Consider the following 20732-nt stretch of genomic DNA (forward strand, 5'->3'; position numbering starts at 1 on the left):
TATTCTTTGGATTTGGTGTGGCATTACATGTTTGGGATCGGCAAAGAACCAACATTCCACTGCCATGGCACCCCAGACATGTTCCCAGAGAGCCCTCAGAGCTGCTTCCAATGCATCCTCCACTGATGAAAGTGAAATCAGACTTGCATTTGACAATGTCATGAAGGCCATTTCTCCTCCATCTCATCATTCAGACTCAGCATGCTCTTCTCCTCTGTCCCCATCCTACAGTGTAATAATGGGTGGTCTCCTTGCCAGAGCAATGACTCCTCCAGAAGATCCAGAATCCTCTGTTGATGAGGATGAACTGAACCAGATATACGAGAAGTGCCAGGCCATGGTAAACCACTTGAGTGGGTCAGAAGAGGAGCATCAAAGCAATGCCTCTGACGATTCCTTTGTGAATGTGCATGGCCCATCAGTTGCACCATCGCATCCACCCCATCAGGACTCGAGTCAGGAGTCAGGGGTGCCTTCTGTACGTGAGATCATCAGTGAGTCTCTTCTGTACTCTTTCTCTCCATCTGCTTATGATCACTTCTGAAAGTGTGTTCCATGGCCAGGCCTACCACATGGGCGATGGCCTACCAGACCCTAGGGACACTCCGGTATGAAACTTGGATCGATGCCAGCATCCTCAACTTTCATCTCCTGTCCCAATGGTATGCTGTATGCCGACTTGTTCTCTGTCATTCCATCTGTCAGTGGGGGCACCCATGCCTTACCAGATGCACAGGAGATTCAACTTTTTCATCAACGCCATCTCTTCAATTCCCATCCTGCCAATCCATCCATTCCCATTGCCTTTGTGGTCATGCAAAACAGTCACTTCTTTGTTGCAGTCTTTGACTATTGGTTGAACCTTGCATTCATCCTTGGAAGGTGCATCAAACGTGTCCCAGAAACCCCTCATCCCCACTATGACCCACTGCATGATGACTGGAACACATGGAATGGCCCTTTCTACTGGACACGCATAGCATCGCTTCATGGATTCAATGCCATCAACCCAACCCAAGTTGATGTGCAGGTGTACAATTGGTCACAGAACGGTTTCAACTGTGGCCCCATTGCATCCTTTGTCATGGAGTCACTCATGAGAGGGGGGCTATCTGGTGATGGCAGGCCTACCATCCACATCCCTCCAATTCCTTGTGGTCATCGTCTCTGCCTTCAAATGCTTGTCATGGTGAAGGAGGGCTGTCGAAGGTGCTGGGAGGACTATCGTTACTTGTCTACAGCCACCCTTCCCCCTGGTCACATGTGGACACAGTGGGACGACACCAAAGCCATCAGTGAAGACATCCTTATGGATGTGGAACACCAATCATCTGGAGAGCAACATGCTACCATCGTCCGTGAGTTGAATGTCATTGGGGCCAACTGCCTTCACTGCCAAAGGGGGGATGACTCCAGCGATGTAGTGAACCCTGATGTGCACTCTGATGGTGACTTTCTGACTGACACTGAAGATGAAGGTGAAGACCATTGTTTGCCTCTGGATGCCAAGTCTCAGCATCTCAGGGATCTCCTTCGGCACTACCCTTATGTGAGCAGGGCCAGAGCCAGGGATCGACTTCCTCCTCGGGCTGCCCATGGTCATCAAGTCAAAGGGGCATCCACTCCAGATGATCCCCTTGAGATCATCCAGTGACACAAGCATGTCAAGGACTGGTCAGCTGGAACAATGTACCATTTCCCACATCCAACTCTGCTGGTATACCTCCCTGCATACCAAGGTCAACGATGGAAACCTTTCGATCGCAGGTTTGATGAGTATGAAGGAGGACCTGTCTTGGAAAGTTTGCACCAGGACCGCAACTGCAACGAGATTGTGGAGGAGCCCTAATATCGGCCTGGGATGTGGACGTCCTTTCGAGATTATGGCTATCGTCTGCTGAGTTCCTTCAACCAGATGTTCTACTTGGGTCCCCCCATCAGATTGTCAGACCATATCCTCCAAGTGGGTGTTCCAGCTAACTACCAGTCTTCTCATCAAATCGGCAACCATGTTACTGGTGAGCACTCATATCCTGCCCTGGTGCCCTCTTCTGATTGCTTTGTTCCAGGAAATTACTCTCTTGCCCAGCAGGTGCCCCATCCATCAAGAGTCAATGTGGATGATGTGGTCATACTGGGTGCCTCTCAGATGATCGAGATTGGCTCAAGCACGTCAGAACGTCTCATGAACACTGTTATGCTTCCATCAAGGGTGGTTTCCTTTTTGACTCTTAGCAGTCACGTGTGTCACGTGCCTCGTCACGACCTTAATAACTGTCGCCGTCCTGGGAGTGCGTATGCTCCAGGGATCTTTCGGATCACCTGCTGTCCAGGTATTTCCAATACCTGTTGAGACTCATCAACCGTGATCCAGCCCTTCCCGGGTTCTGATGGACAACTTGTTCTTTTCTTGTTCCGGTTGACTCGCTCTGACTCATGTATATTGCTCAAATGTTTGTACTTTAGATCCAGTGTCTGGCTGCCTGCTGCGCCTTGATGGCACAGTCAGCATAGCCTTCGTTCCCTTGTCTACCACTCTCCTGACACCGCTATGACTCCACTTATTTCGTTTACAGACTTTGTTGAATACTGCAGATATGTGTCGTGACGTGTCGGTCACGACTGCTAGGGTACTCATACTTAGGGGTATATAATCCTACGTACTTTGCCCTGTATCTGCAGTTTTTTGATAGCTTGCAACTGAGCTTCATCCCTTTACTCTGATCCTTGTTCCTTTCTCCGCACGAACAACCTTAGGGACTTGCCAGTAGAAAGAACCTCTGTTGGATCATCGTAATAACTCAGCCATAGGGGTTATGACAAGTTCAGCCCATAGTCTCCCACCTCGTGCACTTCGTGCCTATTCCATTTGAAGAAGTCACTGTGCTTGGGCATAACAAAATCGAAAAACTCAATGCAGCTTTTGGGACTCGTCGACCTCTTCGCGAAAGTCTACTTGTCCCTTGGTTACTGAACTTCAACAAACCAGTCTACCCTTATCTTCAAAGGCTTGTTGGTCTCCCTCAGTGTAAAGACTAACTCGCCTCTCTACCCTCAATCAATTTCGTCGCTCTACAGGCAGCCATTAGGCTTTAATAGATCGCCTCCCTTGAGCCTGCACTTGTGTCTCCCTACATGTAAAGATACTTGTGCAAATCCCCCTTTATAACTGACAGGTTTCCTTCAGGAAATAAATCCTCCCTCAGTCTTTGTTATCACTTCTCGTTAAAGTGTCTAACCCGTCAAAGTCGAGACCTCCAGTCCCACCCCGCAATACCCCGTTAGGACTTGGAAGGAACCTGCCTTTACCGCCAATACCTAGCAGACTTGGGCCTTCTTCTACAAGCAGCAACCCAAGGTTATCTTATCTGTCCCGTTTTAGGGAATCGGAAGTCATGCTAAGTTCAGAAGAAGAAGACGATCAGAAGTCTGAGACTTCTTTCGGATCAGTCCTCAAGGAAGAACAGGAAGCACACAAGTTACCTGAAATGTCCATGACGATCAGTCACGGAGAGTCAGCCCCAGAAATGCCGCCGAAGGTGTTTACGGAAGAGGAGCTGAAAGGAAGGTTGGAAGAACAACGTCGCTTGTTAGCAGAAGACTGGCACAAGATTGCTGGTGGACAGTCGAGCGACCCTTTTCCAACAGGAATGCCTACTGACTCGGCTCTACGAGCATGGTACGCAAGGAACTATGGAAAGGTAATTCCCCCAGAGGGCCCCACTGGTGGGTCCAGTAAGGGAAAGGCCCCAGTAGATCCTGATGACTCGTATGAGTACCGCCCACCCAATGGAGGAAGGGAGTTCAATGTCGGGCGTCCTGGAGAATACGATGGAAGCCACAACAGGCTTCAGACCTGGATTATGCAGGTCGAAGGATATTTGAACCTTAATAAGCATGTCTACAACATGGAGTCGCTCAAGATTTCGTTCGCCTTGACGTATATGACTAAAGGAGCCGCCATTTCCTTTGCCGAAAACTATCAAAATGAAAACAAGCTTCTTGATGGAACTATTTGGTATTCCGATACCTTCCAACGATTCATCAAATGTCTCAAAGCTACTTTCGAATCTGGCAATCAAACTGCCCTCACTATCCTTCGTCTATCCGACATCACTCAGGGAAAACGAGAACTCGAGTCGTATGTTGCCGAGTTTACTGGGCTTGTCAACAAGGCTCAACTAAAAGAAGAATCGCGTGAAGCAGGGATCTTCTTCGGAAAAGGATTGAATAAAGAATATCGTGATTGGGTCCTTAATTCTGGGTGTGCCCCATCCACGGTCATCGAATGGATACAGTGCGCAGGAGAAGCCAGGACAGCCATCACTACCAAACATATCCTTGAAGGAAAGGAATCTCGGTATGAAAAGAAGTTCATTCATTACTGCGGAGGTTCCCGAGATCCTGATGTGATGGACGTCAATAAATGCAAATGGAATGTTAGATGTTCAAACCCCAAAATTACATGCTTCGAATGTGGAGAAAAGGGTCACATCAAGTGTAACTGCAAAGCCAATAAGCCGAAGAATCTCCCCGGAATACGAGTCGTCCTCAATAATGACGGGACGAAAACTGCCTACATGGGAGAAAGGTTAGCCACAAACGAAGAGGCTAAGGCATATGGGTTGCATTTTTGAATGGGACCGCCCAAACTCCCCAGGCAGGTCCTGTATCTATATTGTCCACCAATTGTACTTCTATAGAAGATGAATCGTGCATGAGAGTCAGTTCCCCTCTAGGAAGAGCATGGTTGCTGGACTACAACGCAGGAGTAATGGTTTGCATCGACTCGGGTGCAGAGGTTTCGCTTATCTCGGAGCAAATAGTTCAAAAGCTTCGGATCCCTTTGTATCGGGTCAAGAGCAAATTCAAGACTATGTCCTTCACTGGGAAGGATGTCGAATGGGTGACTCGAAAGGTGACCATCCGGTTACTGATCAAGAATCGGGTCATATGCCTCAAATGTTATGTCGGTCCCCTAGTCAGAAAAGAACACATCCTCCTGGGAATGCCCTTCCTTTGAGAGTTCAAGCCTCGAATGAATTGGGAGAAAAATCTTATCATGTGTTGGGAAGATGGGTTTGTTCCAACCAGAGAAACTGATGTCGTTATTAAAGGTCTTTTTCCGCTCTACCAAGGGAGTGCCGTATCGTTCAACAGCGATGGTTCCGTAAAGGAACCAGAGGTAAGCAAAGTTAACAAAACCACTTTGTCTACAGAACTCGAGGCTGCCTTATCCTCGACCAAGGAGGAAGTAATACTTCCGAAGGAGTATCAAGAATTCGCCAAGGTCTTCTCTGAAGAAGACATCCCACTCCCTTGTCATCGAGAGGGGTTAGATCATGAAATACGACTTTGGGAAGACTTCAAGCCAAAGAAAGTGACTGTGTACCCCATGTTGCTGGACGAGCTAAAAATCCTAGATGAATTTCTTGAAGAAAATCTTAAATGTCACAAGATTCGACCATCGACCTCGCTGCAGGCAGCGCCGGTGTTTTTCGTCACAAAGAAGGATGGGAAGAAGCGGTTGATCCAGGATTACCGCTACTTGAATTCACATACCATCCCCAACGCACATCCACTACCAAATGCTCAAGCCCTGTTCGATGAGCTAGTTGAATCAAAATACTACGCTAAATTTGACATCCGATGGGGGTTCACAAATTTACGGGTTAAAGAAGGAGATGAGTGGAAAGGAGCTTTCATTACCCCTAGAGGGCTTTTTGAACCCACGGTAATGTTCTTTGGACAGTGTAACTCACCCCCTTCTTTTCAAAGGTATATGGATCAGACCTTCGCCTCTCAACAAGGAAAACAGGTCGGGTACATGGACGATGTCACTATTCATGCAAAGACAAAAGAGGAACTTCGGACCTGTGTCCGTGAATTCCTCACCATCTGCACAAAGGAAGATCTTTGCCTCAAGATTAGCAAATGTGTTTTTGAGGCTGAAGAAATCGAGTTTTTAGGAATGATTATTGGAAAAGGGCATCTGGAGACTTCTCCAACGAAAACCGATGCCGTTAGTACGTGGGAGGCCCCTGAGAACCTAACTGGCCTCTGTTGTTTCCTCGGTTTCTGCAACTTCTACCGAAAATTCATCCCTTCCTTTTCAAGCGTCGCCCGTTCCCTCCCCGACCTTACCAAGAAAGGTGTTCCTTATCAATGGACCCCTGAATGAGACGTGGCTTTTATGAAGCTTAAGTCTTTGTTATGCTCCGCTCCGGTCCTCACAATCCCAGACTTCTCGAAGCCTTTCATGTTGTTCACCAATGCTTCGAAACTTGGAACTGGAGCAGTCCTCACCCAAAAAGGGTCCGATGATGAGTGGCACCCCTGTTCTTACCTGTCCCAGTCTTTGGTTGGCGCGGAACAACGTTACCAGGTCTATGATCTGGAAATGTTGGCTGTTATCTGTGCGCTAAAGGCCTTCCACCCATACCTTTTGTCCCTGGTCAAACCCACTGTGGTCTTTACGGATCACAAGAACCTTGAATACTACAGAGAGCCGCAACAGCTCACTCCTCGCCAGGCTCGCTGGGCTGCCACTGTGCAGTCGTACCCCCTACGGTTCTCCTGGCAAGCGGGACGCCTTCAAGTCCCTGCTGATGCCCTCTCATGCAAACCCAAAGTGGAAGAGCCTTCACCGGTAGCCACGGTCCTTCCTGAGAACCTTTGGCTTTTGGAGGGGGTGACACCACAAATTCGCCTCGTTTTGCCTTCATTTTCCTTCACAAAAATACAAAAACAACTAAAAGTTAACCATATATGCAGAATCGAACGTATTCCTGCCAAACTTGCACGTAGTCAAAAAACCCCGAAGCCTTATTCCTGCCCATCTGAGGATTCATCAAAGAGGAATAGGCTGCCTGACGCTTGCCCTTCTGAGGAACCAGTCAAAGGAGCCAGGGGGGTTTATGCAATCTCAGCAGACCTGTATGAACATGTCAAAAATGATGCGTCGAAAAGCTCTATAGGTCCCGAACCAAAGGATAACGTCATGATTGCAGAAGACGGAACAAAAAGATTCGGATCAACACGGTTGTACATCCCTCCTGATAGCCGATGCCACTGCATGCGTACCTATCACGACCACAAGTCTTCCAGTCATCCAGGGCAAAAAGCCATGTTTGCCAAAATGCGGAAAGAAGTATGGTGGGAAGGCATGGGAAAAGACATCAAAGCCTATGTAGCCAGATGTCCGGTCTGTCAAACCACCAAGGTCATAATGCATCTGCCAACTCTGCCAGTTATCCCTCATGAAACTGCAAAAACCGTGTTCCTGTTTCAACAAGTTTCCATGGACCTTATCACGGATCTTCCCATCTTGGGAGATCAGAAGTACAACACAATTCTCACGGTTGTCAATCAAGGCCTGACAAAGGCTGCACTCTTCATTCCATGCCATAAAACTATTGACTCCGTTGGACTCACCCGACTCTTCCATCAGTTCATTTATTCCCGATATGGAGTCCCGGAGTCAGTAATCTCAGATCGCGGCCCCCAGTTCGTGTCCTCCTTTATGAAGGAGTTGTACAAGGCAATAGGGGTTAAGGCTAAGTTGTCTTCCGGATACCATCCGCAGACTAATGGCGAAAGTGAAAGGGTCAATCAAGAAGTTGAGGGATATCTATGCCTGTATTGCGCCGAATTCCCGAATTCCTGGTCCCAAAAACTCCCCTCCACCGAATTCACCCACAATTCTCGGATCCACTCCGTTCATCAAATGATGCCTTTCTCCCTTATCCTCGGATACAATCCCTCTCCATACCCCGAGGTTCGGACAACTCCCGTTCCATCTGTTGACAAAAGATTGGAGCTTTTAGCATCAAGTCGAGATGTTGCGATCTTGGCTCATAAAAAAGCCCAAGAAGCCATGAAAGCATGCTCAAAAGGGGTTTATGTTGCGCCCAAAGTCAGTGATTCCATTCTCCTTGACACCAGTCACCTGCGCATCAAAAACCAGTGTGACAAGATTGCACCCTGACGTCTCGGACCGTTCAAAGTGACTCAGGTCGTATCGCCTGTCGCTTTCCGATTGGACCTACCCGCAACTTGGAAGGTTCACCCAGTGTTTCATGCTTCTTGGATCCTCCCATTCGTCAAAAACAAGACATACAGAGCTGCACCCACAGCCCCCTTGCCCGAACTAGTCGACAATGAAATTGAATGGGAGGTTGAGTCAATATTGAATCACAAGGTTGATGGTCACCGAGGCAAGAGGCGGTATTTGGTTAAATGGAAAGGGTTCCCTCATTCGTCTAATATGTGGGAGCCAGAGGAACATATAAAGGAGCACACTTGCAAAGTGCTAGACCAATACAAACTTGCCCACCACCTTCGTACCTAATGGACTCCCCTCGCTCTGTCAACACTGAAAACGATTATGCCAACATCCCCCACCGGTTTTTATGTATTCGGGTTCTCCTCACCTGTCTCACAACACCGACCGGTATCGCCCCCTGTCTCCCACGCTTGTGGACCGCGTCCACTTGAGGGGATCTCAGTCCACTACCTCCCAGTCCCCAAGGCCAGAGCCCTCCCAAGAGAGGACAGTAACCAAAAGGGAAAGGGTAAGGAGAGCGCTGACAATGACCCTGATTATACAACAACCCCTGCTGGTAGCTCCCATGTTACCGAATCTCCCCAGCTACGCACCACCTTCACCACCTATTCTGACCATGCCCAGCATGCCGCCCTTGACCTCCTTGCCATGGCAGCCTCTGCCAGGCTTGACCAGCAATGACTTCCAGTCTCAGCAAGTGACTACCTGGACGTTGTTAGGGCACTTGACGTCTTCAACGATGGGGATGACATTAACGGGTGCACACCAGAACAGGTTACATATTTTGGGTTGTTGTCTCAAATCTACAGAGCGTCAGACATGATAAACGGACTGGTGTCTAAAATTCGTACAAGGAAGCTCAGCGGGACCGCCCCTCTCTCTGAGGTAATCATGATCGACATGCTGGAGAAAGCTTCTTTGGATCTTACCGAAGCAATTACCAGAGGAGCTTACCATCACTTATGGCAGCAACAGATCAGAGAGTTCTTGGCTCCACCTGCTTCCCAGATCCTTGATCGGATCGTTCTGAAACGAGAGGAACCTTCGGTTTCAGACAAATTAAAGAAGAAAGAAGAGTTAATGGATCAGGAGAAGGAGAAGGAATGGCATGCTGTGGAGCTAGGGTTTGTCGACGCAGGAGAACTGTTTAAAGAGGTTGGTGCTCGTCTTGGGACTGGAACTTACAATTCCGCTTGGGAGGTCTTGCTACAGGACACGTCGTGGGCTGGAAATCATAAAAACTACTTTAATGCAGTCCACTCCACCGATCCTATCCCTTCAACTCCCTTCGTCCCCGTCCCTGCGGATCAACTTCGGTACTACCTCAGAGGCCAGTCGCCAGTTCCTCCTGACCACCCCCTTTACCAGCACGCCTGTTACCAGTGTTGTTTCCTGGGACATTGGGCATGCAGGAATGGATGTGGCTCCCGCTATACTCCAGCCCTCGAGGAACCGGCATCTCCGTCGTCTTCATCGCCCATCACCACTCGAACATGTTCCCGCATTTACACTACTTGTCAACCCCTTTCCACTCGCCCTACCAACGTGACTTCCCAGTCATCCTCAAGGGTCTGAGGACCTTAGGGGGGGGGTGATGTTACACTTCCATCAAGGGTGGTTTCCTTTTCGACTCTTAGCGGTCATGTGCATCACGTGCCTCGTCACGACCTTAATAACTGTCACCGTCCTGGGAGTGCGTATGCTCCAGGGATCTTTTGGATCACCTGCTGTCCAGGTATTTCCAATACCTGTCGAGACTCATCAACCGTGATCCAGCCCTTCCTGGGTTCTGATGGACGACTTGTTCTTTTCTTGTTCCGGTTGACTTGCTCTGACTCATGTATATTGCTCAAATGTTTGTACTTTAGATCCAGTGTCTGGCCGCCTGCTGCGCCTTGATGGCACAGTCAGTGTAGCCTTCGTTCCCTTGTCTACCACTCTCCTGACACCGCTATGACTCCACTTATTTCATTTACAGACTTTGTTGAATACTGCGGATATGCATTGCAACGCGTCGGTCACGACTGCTAGGGTACTCGTACTTAGGGGTATATAATCCTACGTACTTCACCCTGTATCTGCAGTTTTTTGATAGCTTGCAACTGAGCTTCATCCCTTTACTCTGATCCTTGTTCCTTTCTCCACGCGAACAACCTTAGGGACTTGCCAGTAGAAAGAACCTCTGTTGGATCATCGTAATAACTCGGCCATAGGGGTTACGACAAGTTCAGCCCATAGTCTCCCACCTCGCGCACTTCGTGCCTATTCCATTTGAAGAAGTCACCGCACTTGGGCATAACAAACACCTTTGTGAATGGGCAGCATGAGGATGGGCGTCACATCTGCCTGGACCTGGAGCTGGATCACAAGTTGGTGACTCCAGAGGAGTTGGAAGTCACTGTGGACATCGACAGTCTCATATGGGTGACACATTCCCTACAGTTCAACACACCGCTGCCCATCTACCTTGGTCCCATCGTCAAGGAAAAGGCTCCTATGCACAAGCACAATCATGTGTATGTTGACATCCTTGTGCCTCAGTCAGAGGCAGATTCCAGTGCCATTGGAAGCCATACTGAATGGTTGACCATGGCATTTCCTCTGTGTGGAGTACCTCACACAGTGTTTGGTGCCTTGAGCAACGCTGCTGGCACCATGAATGTCTACATTTGCTTCCCCAGGATGATCCACAGGGATGAGATGACACACAAGTGTGCCAATCACATCCCAAAGGAGGTCCTCGACTTTTTCTGGGAGCATGTCCTACTTCCAGCGATCCATGCACATGCAGATGTTTCAAGTGCACCATATGTCTCTCTCACTCTGAAGGAAGTGCAGTTCAAGGCATGAAAAGGTGGCAAAACCAAGAAGGCTGGTCGGCCAAAAGCGGTCCCCTTTTCTATGCAAGTGTTGAAGCAGATCCAGAAGACCATGGAGGCAATCATCTGAGAGGACCCTTTACAATTTGCAAACTATGGTTCCATCTTCTTTGTCCTGGAATGCAAGGGAATCAAGTTGTGGATGACAACCACCCTGTCAGGAGTGGTTCAAATGCTGGTCCAAGCTCTCCTCCATGGACTTCCAGCTCTGGATTGGTCCCACATGGTAGACAGGGCCAATGGGGAGCTCTTGGTCAACTTGGGAATCAGCATTCACCCCACATGTGACAAAAAGCTCATGGGATTGTGGAGACCAGATGCCCTGGAAGCTTCCTTTGGGGCAGGTGGATATTTGCGAGGAAATGCCCACCACACTTGCATGCTTGGACAGTATGGGGGGATTCAAGCAGAGATGTCACAGGAGTGAGCAAGGCAAACTCACATTGCATTCAGATGTGCTTATAATCTGGCCTATGAGGTGATCCAACCCAACGACAACAGCCCCACCTTTGTCATGGACAAGGATGCTGATGCCCTGAACAAGACTTCATTGGGGAATGCATGCAGGCCATCAACATGTATTCTGGAGATGCAAAGAAGAGGTCATATGGGGTGCAAGACAAGTACAGGATGAGTGGGGCTGCAGTGGAGCAGGCAATACTGGTGGTGCCACAAAGGGTGATGCATTTCCAAGCTCCATCATGCTCATATCTGATGCTTCCATCTTTGCAGATGGAAGAGCTTTTAGCCTCCAATCCCATTCTCTGGATCCCGACCAAAGTCTGGTTGGAATTTATGGCTAGACGCATCAGGGCCCTCCAGTTGGCTCAGATCTCTCTCAAGGAACTGGAACCACCCAACCTTGGGATTCTGACTGGCATCATCTGCCACATGATTCGGTGCACATCCACCACTGCAATAATCCTTGACTTCCATGTGAGAGAGTCCATGGCCCTTCTGCAGGTCTCCAGGGTGTGTGAGCGGTTTGGAATGTTCTTCCTTTTGGACCTGGACTTGCATCATGTCCCCCATCTTCCAGAAGTTCAGGATCATGACTGACCTGGAGGTGCTCAAGCTGATGGAGGGAAAGTTGAAGAGGGGTGATGGACGACCTGCCTGGCCAAGGATTCCCCCTCTGGACGAAGTGGAACAATTTCCCATTGGCAGCAGACCGACGTGGGCCAAATTGACAAGGACCATCCAACTGCAGCCTTGGTTGATCATGCAGGACTGGAAGTGGTCGGCCCAACTGTCCAGTCTGGGGCCAGTGGTAGGGAAACTTTTTGTTCTGTTTACCTGTCAGCTTTGGATCCAGTTGGATGCGACTTGGCTGACAGGCTCAGAGGGAAAACCAGAGCCAACATCTTTGGAAGAAGCCATTCAGAGTTGGACTCTGAACCAGACCTTCAGGACAATACGTGCCTGTGAATTCAAGGCCTGCAATGCAGAAATTGCAGGGAGTGGAGGGGCTGGTCGCCGACAGTCAAGCTTTGCAGAGAGGGTCAACCTGTTTTTCCCAGGACCCACAGCAGGACAACCTTCACGGAGGTCACCATGGAATGTCTTCTGGACGAAGCCTGGCTATATTTGGGAGTATCACCAGGTGATGAAGAACAGGACACCCCTGGAGGAGTTTGAGGTGCTGGACCACCTTGGCAGGATATTTTCTGTCCTTCAGACATTACCTGATGCGACCAAAGGGAGTGAAAAGAGTCCTGGGAAGACATGGCAGGTGGAGGGTGAGAAGGTGGTTCTGGTGACAAATCCCAAGTTCTACAAGATCGAGGGTATCTCCACCGAGAAGGAGCAGCAACAGGCCAGGAGACGAGCATCTCGAGTGGTAAAGCCCAGGAATGCACTGCAGATGGAGCTCCTGGAGCATGCTGGATATGACGAACTGCTGGCTAGCAAGGCCCTCATCTTAGAAAGGCAGAGGCTGAAAGAGGCACAGACTAAGAAGTCATCAAAGGCAAAGAATGCTCGAAAGGCTCCAGCAAGAAGAGGCAAGGCCACCTCATAGAGGGAAGCAGAGGGATGGGGAGGGGGAAGGCAAGGGTATGGGTACAGAGGGAGACAGTGATGAATTCTGTTCATCCAGTTCCCCATGTATCAATGATGTGGTGCCAACTTGTGGTGCACTCTGTGCACTCGGTTGATGCACTCTGTGCACTCAGTTGATGCACTTCAAGGGGTCCAGCATGCTCCAAGGAGGAGTGGTCAGATGGGAACATTGGTATGTTATAAGATGGATTGTAGTTGTATTACCAGACATGCAATAGACCCTAGGAGAGTCAGGGAAAGATGGTTAGTGCACTCTACACAAGTTGCAGGGTGTCCAAGTCAATGTGGACAGGGGCTTCAGTTCTGGATCAATGTTCATTGGTGTTTGTTCATGTTTGTTGCTGTTCATTGGTGTTCGATGGGGTTTGTGCTGCTGTATGGACCTGTGGATCTCCAAAGTAGGTCGATTGCAGTGGTCCTAGGGGGGACAAACACCACTTCAAGGGGTCCAGTGCACCATGATGGGGAGTGGTCAGACAGGATCATTGGTATGTTATATCATGTATGTAGGTTGTATTACCAGACATGCAATTGACATAGGAGAGTCAGGGAATAATGGTTAGTGCACTCTAAACAAGTCGCAGGGTGTCCAAGTCAATGTGGACAGGGGCTTTGGTGCTTGATCAATGTTCATTGGTGTTTGTTGCTGTTTGTTGGTGTTCATTGGTGTTCGATGGGGTTCATCCTGCTGTATGGACCTGTGGATGTCCAAATTAGGTCGATTGAGGTGGTCTGAGGGGGGGCAAACACCACTTCAAGCAATCCAGCATGCTCCAAGGAGGAGTGGTCAGATGGGAACATTGGTATGTCTTAAGATGTATTTTAGTTGTATTACCAGACATGCAATAGACATAGGTGAGTCAGGCAACGATGGTTAGTACACTCAAAACAGGTCTCCAGGTGTCCCTGTCAATGTGGACAGGGGCTTCGGTTCTGGATCAATGTTCATTGGTGTTCGTCAGTGTTCGTTAGTGTTCGTCCTGCTGTATGGACCTGGGGACGTCCAAATTAGGTTGACTTTGGTGGTCCTAGGGGGGACAAACACCACTTCAAGGGTCCAGCATGCCATGATGGGGAGTGGTCAGACAGGATCATTGGTATGTTATATCATGTATGTAGGTTGTATTACAAGACATGCAATTGACATAGGAGAGTCAGGCAAAGATGGTTAGCACACTCTAAACAAGTCACAGGTTGTCCCAGTCAATGTGGACAGGGGCTTTTGTTCTGGAACAGTGTTCTTCAGTGTGTGTTGGTGTTTGCCCTGCTGTACAGACCTAGACATGTTCAGAACAGGTCAATTGCAATTGAGCTAGGGGGGATGAACACCATGTCAAGCAGCCCAGCATGCTCCAAGGGGGAGTGGTCAGATGGGAACATCAGAATGTTATAAGATGTATTTTGGTTGTATTACCAGACATGCAATAGACCTAGGAGAGTCTGGGAAAAGTGATTAATGCATTCCACACAAGTCCCAGGGTGTCCCAGTCAATGTGGACAGGGGCATTGCTTCTGGAGTGATGTTCATTGGTGTTCATTGGTGTTCGTCTGGCTGTATGGACCTGTAAATGTCCTAGCAAGGTCAATTGCAATTGATCTAGGAGGGACAAACACCACTTCAAATGGTCCAGCATGCCATGAGGGAGAGTGGTCAGACAGGAACATTGATATGTTATCTGATGTATTTTATTTGTATTACCAGACATGCAATCGACCTAGGGGAGTCTGGAATAGCTGATTAATGCATTCCAAACAAGTAAACAAGTCCTCCAGTATGTTTACTCAGGGCCATCCATGCTGGACTGATGTTCACAAATGTTTGCCCATGTTCATCAGTGTTTGTCATGGTGGACGGACCAGGACATGGTACTACAAGACCCATGCAAGTGGGCCTGTATGGATGAACACCATTCCAAGTGGGCCAGCATGCTCTGAGGCAGGGTGATCCAGTGGGCATACTGGTATACTATCTGATGTAGATTCTGTATTTCATTGTAATACATGCAGTAATATAGACATACAGGAATCTGGGAATGATGATCAATGTGCTTGAACCAGGTCCCAGGGTCTCCCAGCATTTGGACATGGTCTGGATAGGGGCTTTGGTAAGGGGTTGATGTTGGCTGGTGTTCATCTGTGTTGTCTGTCATTCCCCATATTGTATGGACCTGTACCTATCAACCTGAGAGCAGGGGAAGAGGTTTCCATGGTATGAACACCATTTCAAGTGGTGCAGCATGGTCTCAGCAGGGGTGGTCGGGTGGGCACACTGATAGAATATCCAATGTAATTTATTTGGATTACATGAAAGTCGATTGACCTACCAGAGGCTGCAAATGATGTTCCATCTGCTCCAAAATGAGTGACAGGCTGTCACAGTCAATTTGGACAGAGGCCATGGTGCTGGCTCGATGTTTGCTGGTGTTTGCAAACAATTTCCCATTAGCAGCAGACTGACATGGGCCAAATTGTCAAGGACCATCCAACTGCAGCCTTGGTTGATCATGCAGGACTGGAAGTGGTCAGCCCAACTGTCCAGTCTGGGGCCAGTGGTTGGGAAACTTTTCATTCTGTTTACCTGTCAGCTTTGGATCCAGTTGGATGCAACTTGGCTGAGAGGTTCAGAGGGAAAACCAGAGCCAACATCTTTGGAAGATGCCATTCAGAGTTGGACTCTGAACCAGACCTTTGTTGATATAGATTGTGGTTCCCATTCCTGTGGAACTGAATCCCAGTGTTGCCTAGTGTAGTCTGATCAGGTAGCAACATGTTTGGCATCTTGGGATGATACCTGGCCCCAAGGTGAACCCCCCTCTTCAGCTTCACTCCATCAAAACAATTCCAGATCAATCCAGCTGTCCATACCATGTCTGTGCCACTTGAATGACATAGCAGGACCATTTGGATCACACCAGACAGGACCCTATGTGTCACTCCCCTCCTCTTATCCTGGGGGTGCTAATTCTGTAATGTTTAGGAAGCATGAAAGCTTGTCAGGAATGGTTGTCCTGGAGGGCCTGAAAGTCACAATGGATGATGACAATGGTAGCAGCATTCCTAGGTGTCAGAATATCCATGAAACATATATTACCCCCCCTCCCCATGTTCACTCCATCAAAACAATTTCAGAGATTGATCTAGCTATCTGAATCATGTCTACCCCATGGGTATGACATTACAAGACCATCAGAATTGCGTTTCAAAGGTCCCCATATTTGTTTCATCAACATACCTCATCCCCTCCTCATACCCCAGGGATGGTGATCCAGTAACATCAGGAGGGGGTGCCAGCTTGCCAGGGATGGATGTCCTGGGTGTTATCAATGCCACTGAAGACAATGGAAATGATTTCCAGCCTCCCAGAAGTATTTCCAAAGAGATACCACTTTGTGGTCTGACCATCCTTCTACCCCCTGTAGATTTTTTTTCTGACCGCCAATTTCATTCAAATTTCACCTGAGACATCCCAATTGACATATCTATCGACTCCCAGCATTATTTCCCCCAAATTATGGTCAGGAGTTTGTAATTATAATTCCCCCAGGGGCTGTATAAAAGGAGGAAGTTATACTTCCAAGGGAGTATGAAGAATTTGCACAGGTCTTTTCCAAAATGGATATTCCGTTACCCAAGCATCGACCTGGACTGGACCACGAGATACGGCTGAAAGAAGATTTCAAGCCCAGAAAAGCGACCATATACCCGATGTCCCCGGACAAATTAAAAGTCCTGGACGAATTCCTCGACAAAAACTTAAAATGCCACAAGATTCGACCCTCAACGTCGCCACAAGCAGCTCCGGTGTTCTTTGTAGCAAAGAAGGATGGTAAAAAGCGGCTAATTCAAGACTACTGCTATTTAAACTCGTTCACCATTCCAGATGCTCACCCTTTGCCGAACCCCCAGGCTCTGTTCGACAAACTGATCAGATCTAGGTATTATGCCAAGTTCAACATCCGATGGGGTTTTACCAACCTCTGGGTGAAAGAAGGTGACGAATGGAAGGGGGCATTTATTACCCCTCGAGGGTTATTCGAACCTACGGTGATGTTCTTCGGTCAATGTAACTCACCACCCTCCTTCCAGCATTATATGGACCGGACCTTTGCCTCTCAGCGAGGAAAACAGGTCGGATATATGGATGACGTCGCTGTCCATGGCAAGACTAAAGAAGAACTCCGCTCTCGTGTCTGCGAGTTCCTCCAAATCTGTGCCAAGGAAGGACTCCGCCTCAAGATCAGCAAATGTGTCTTCGAGGCCAAGGAAATTGAATTTTTGGGAATGATCATTGGACGAGGCTGAATAGAAACCTCGCTGACAAAAACTGACACAATTAGCACTTGGGAAGCTCCAGAGAACCTAACCGGCCTCCAAAGATTCCTCGGGTTTTGCAACTTTTACCGAAAGTTCATCCCTTCCTTTTCAAGCATTGCACGTCCTGTTACACGACCTAACAAAGAAAGGGGTCTCTTACCAGTGGACCACTGAGCGAGATGAAGCCTTTAAGAGGCTTAAGTCTTTGTTATGCTCAGCTCCAGTCCTCTCTATCCCTGACTTCTCGAAACCCTTCACACTCTTTACCGATGCTTCCAAACTCGGAACTGGTGCGGTACTTGCCCAACGCAGTACCGATGGGGAATGGCACCCCTGTTCCTACCTCTCGCAATCCTTGGTAGGAGCTGAACAGCGCTACCAGGTCTATGATTTGGAAATGCTAGTGGTCATTCGTCCATTGAAGGCCTTCCGTCCATATCTTCTGTCCCCTGTCGAACCCACTGTGGTCTACACTGACCACAAAAACCTCAAATACTACCATGAGCCCCAACAGCTCACGCCCCGCCAAGCTCGCTGGGCTGCCACTGTGCAGTCCTACCCTGTTCACTTTTCCTGGCAGGCTGGTCACCTCCAGGTTCCCACTGATACGCTGTCTCACAAGAACGAGTCAGCCGAACCCACCCCTGTGGCCATGGTCCTTCTGTCGGACCTTTGGCTTTCGGAGGGGGTGGACACTCATGTTCGCCTTGTTTCTCCCACTTTTTCCCTAACAAAATTATAAAAACAACACAAAATTAACCGACTGTGCTGGGTTGGACATGTGCTGACTCGCATTACGAAGAACAAAAAGACCAAGCCGTATTCCCACCCACATGAGGAAACATCAAAGAGGAATAGGCTGCCTGACACTCGCCCTTCTGAGGAAATCACCAAAGGAGCAAAAGGGGTCTACGCTATCTCCGCAGACCTGTACGAATGCGTCAAGAATGATTCGTTAAAGGCTTTGACAGGTCTGGAGCCTTCTGACAACATCTCCCTGGCACAGGACAGAACAAAATGGTTCAGAACAACTAGGTTGTATATCCCCCCTGAACATTGGTGCCATTGCATGCGAATGTATCATGATCACGAGTCTGCTGGTCACCCCGGACAAAAAGCAATGTTTGCTAAAATGAGGAAGGAGGTTTGGTGGGAGGGAATGGGAAAAGACATCAAGAATTACATCGCAGGATGTCCTGCCTGTCAAACTACCAAGGTCATCACCCATCCTCCCACACCACCAGTTGTACCGCATGAAATGCCAAAAACATCTTTCCCGTTCCAGCAGATCTCGATGGATCTCGTCACAGATCTTCCAGTCTCAGGAGAAGAAAAGTTCGACTCTATTCTCATGATTGTCGATCAGGGCCTCACAAAGGCCGCAATGTTCATACCCTGCCACAAAACTATTGATTCCATTGGTCTAGCCAAGCTGTTCCACCGGCACATATATGCCCGGTTTGGAATTCCAGAATCGGTAATCTCCAATCATGGACTGCAGTTTGCGTCTTCCTTCACAAAAGAACTCTACAAGGCAATAGGGGTCAAGATGAGGTTGTCTTCTGGGTATCATCCACAGATGAATGGAGAAAGCGAACGAGTAAACCAAGAAGTCGAAGGATATCTGCGGCTGTACAGCTCAGAATTCCTGAATTCATGGGCAGGAAAACTGCCTTCAGCTGAGTTTGCTCATAATTCCCAAATCCATTCTGTCCATCAAATGACACCATTTTCACTCATCCTTGGCTACGACCCCTTGCCCTACCCTGAAGTTCGGATCACTCCGGTCCCGTCAGTAGACGAAAGGCTAGAACAGTTAGTGTCAGGTTGAGATGTCGCGGTATTAGCCCATAAAAGGGCTCAGGAGCTGATGAAGTTGCGCTCAAAAGGGTCATATGTTGCGCCAAAGGTAGGAGATCAGGTACTCCTGGATACCGGCCCCCTGCACATCAAGGACCAGTGTGACAAAATTGCACCCCGACGTCTCAGACCCTTCAAAGTGACTCAGGTCATGTCACCAGTCACCTTCCAATTGGACCTTCCATCAACATGGAAGGTACACCCTGTGTTCCACACCTCTCAGATCTTTCCATTTGTCGAAAACGAGACATATGGAGCTGCACCTGCAGCACCACTGCCAGAGTTGGTAGACGATGAGGTGGAGTGGGAGGTTGAGTCAATACTAAATCATAAAACAGATGGCCACTGAGGCAAAAGGCGATACCTCGTCAAGTGGAAAGGGTTCCCCCATTTGTCCAATATGTGGGAACCCGAAGAACATATAAAAGAACATGCGTCTGAGGTACTCAACCAGTACAAACTTGCCCACCATCTCAGAAATTAAATGGACTCCCCTCACTCTGTCAACACTGAAAATGACTACGCCAACATTGCCTACCCCTCAGAATCCGTTTATTACACTGACGATGACAGGCTCATACCCCCCATCAATGTCTATGCCCCTCCCCCTCCCCCAGTATCCCCTGCCGGCTTTCATGCCTCCAGGCTCTCCTCACCCATCTCTCAACCCCGCTCACTATCACCCCGCGTCCCCTGCACTCTTGGGCCATGCCTGCTGCAGGGAGTCTCGGTTAAGCATGTCCCTGCCCCGAAGGCCAGAGTCCCCCTCTGTGGGGACAGTAACCACAAGGGAAAGGGTAAAGCACAGACTGATGATGACCCCGATAGTCCAGCAGCCACAACCAGTAGCTCCAATGCTCCCGAACCTTCCAACTTATGCACCGCCTACACCACCTACTCTGACAGCACACAACGCGCCGCCCTCGACCTCCTCGCCACCGCAGCCTCTTCCCAGCTTGACCAGCAATGACTACCAATCTCAGCAAGTGACTACTTGGACGTTGTTAGGGCACTTGATGTCTTCCACGATGGGGACAACATTAACGGGTGTTCACCAGAACAGGTTGAATATTTTGGGATGTTGTCTCAAATCTACAGAGCGTCAGATGTGATCAATGGATTGGTAACGAAGATCCGTATGAGGAAGCTCTTGGGCACTGCCCCCTTGTCGGAAATTATTATGATCGACATGCTCGAGAAGGCATCTTTGGATCTTACCGAAGTGGTCACTGGTGGAGCTTACCATCACCTCCGTAATCACCAGATAGGAGAATTCCTGGCACCCCTGGCTTCTCGGATCCTTGACCAAATCATCCCGAAGCAAGAGGAACCATTGGCTTCTCAGGAAAATATGAAAGAAGATATAATGGATCAGGAGAAGGAGAAGCACTGGCGTGCTGTGGAGATAGGGTTTGTTGACTCAGGAGAGCTTTTTAAAGAGGTTGGTGCTCGTCTGGGAACAGGGACTCATAATTCGTCTTGGGAGGTGTTGTTACAGGATGCGTCCTGGGCTGGATTGCACAAAAACTACTTCAACGCGATCCACTCCACCA

General features: G+C 48.8%; 2 protein-coding genes across 2 annotated transcripts; both read left to right on the plus strand.

Moving 5' to 3' along the window:
• Positions 1 to 238: 238 nt before the first annotated feature.
• On the plus strand, positions 239 to 1849 carry F5J12DRAFT_787758 (uncharacterized protein; the record flags this gene model as incomplete). Its single annotated transcript, XM_051743707.1, has 4 exons — positions 239 to 494; positions 548 to 662; positions 706 to 1549; positions 1670 to 1849. 4 exons carry the CDS (start codon positions 239 to 241, stop codon positions 1847 to 1849), a joined length of 1395 nt encoding a protein of 464 aa, XP_051594138.1.
• A 9671-nt stretch (positions 1850 to 11520) lies between these two features.
• On the plus strand, positions 11521 to 12964 carry F5J12DRAFT_899536 (uncharacterized protein; the record flags this gene model as incomplete). Its single annotated transcript, XM_051748176.1, has 3 exons — positions 11521 to 11622; positions 11677 to 11916; positions 11984 to 12964. The coding sequence occupies 3 exons, from the start codon at positions 11521 to 11523 to the stop codon at positions 12962 to 12964; spliced, it is 1323 nt and encodes a 440-aa protein (XP_051594139.1).
• Between the last annotated feature and the right edge of the window lie 7768 nt (positions 12965 to 20732).

This window comes from Pisolithus orientalis, assembly GCF_024613125.1.
Source record: "Pisolithus orientalis strain OTSU chromosome Unknown F5J12scaffold_146, whole genome shotgun sequence".
Taxonomy (NCBI): Eukaryota; Fungi; Basidiomycota; class Agaricomycetes; order Boletales; family Pisolithaceae; genus Pisolithus; species Pisolithus orientalis.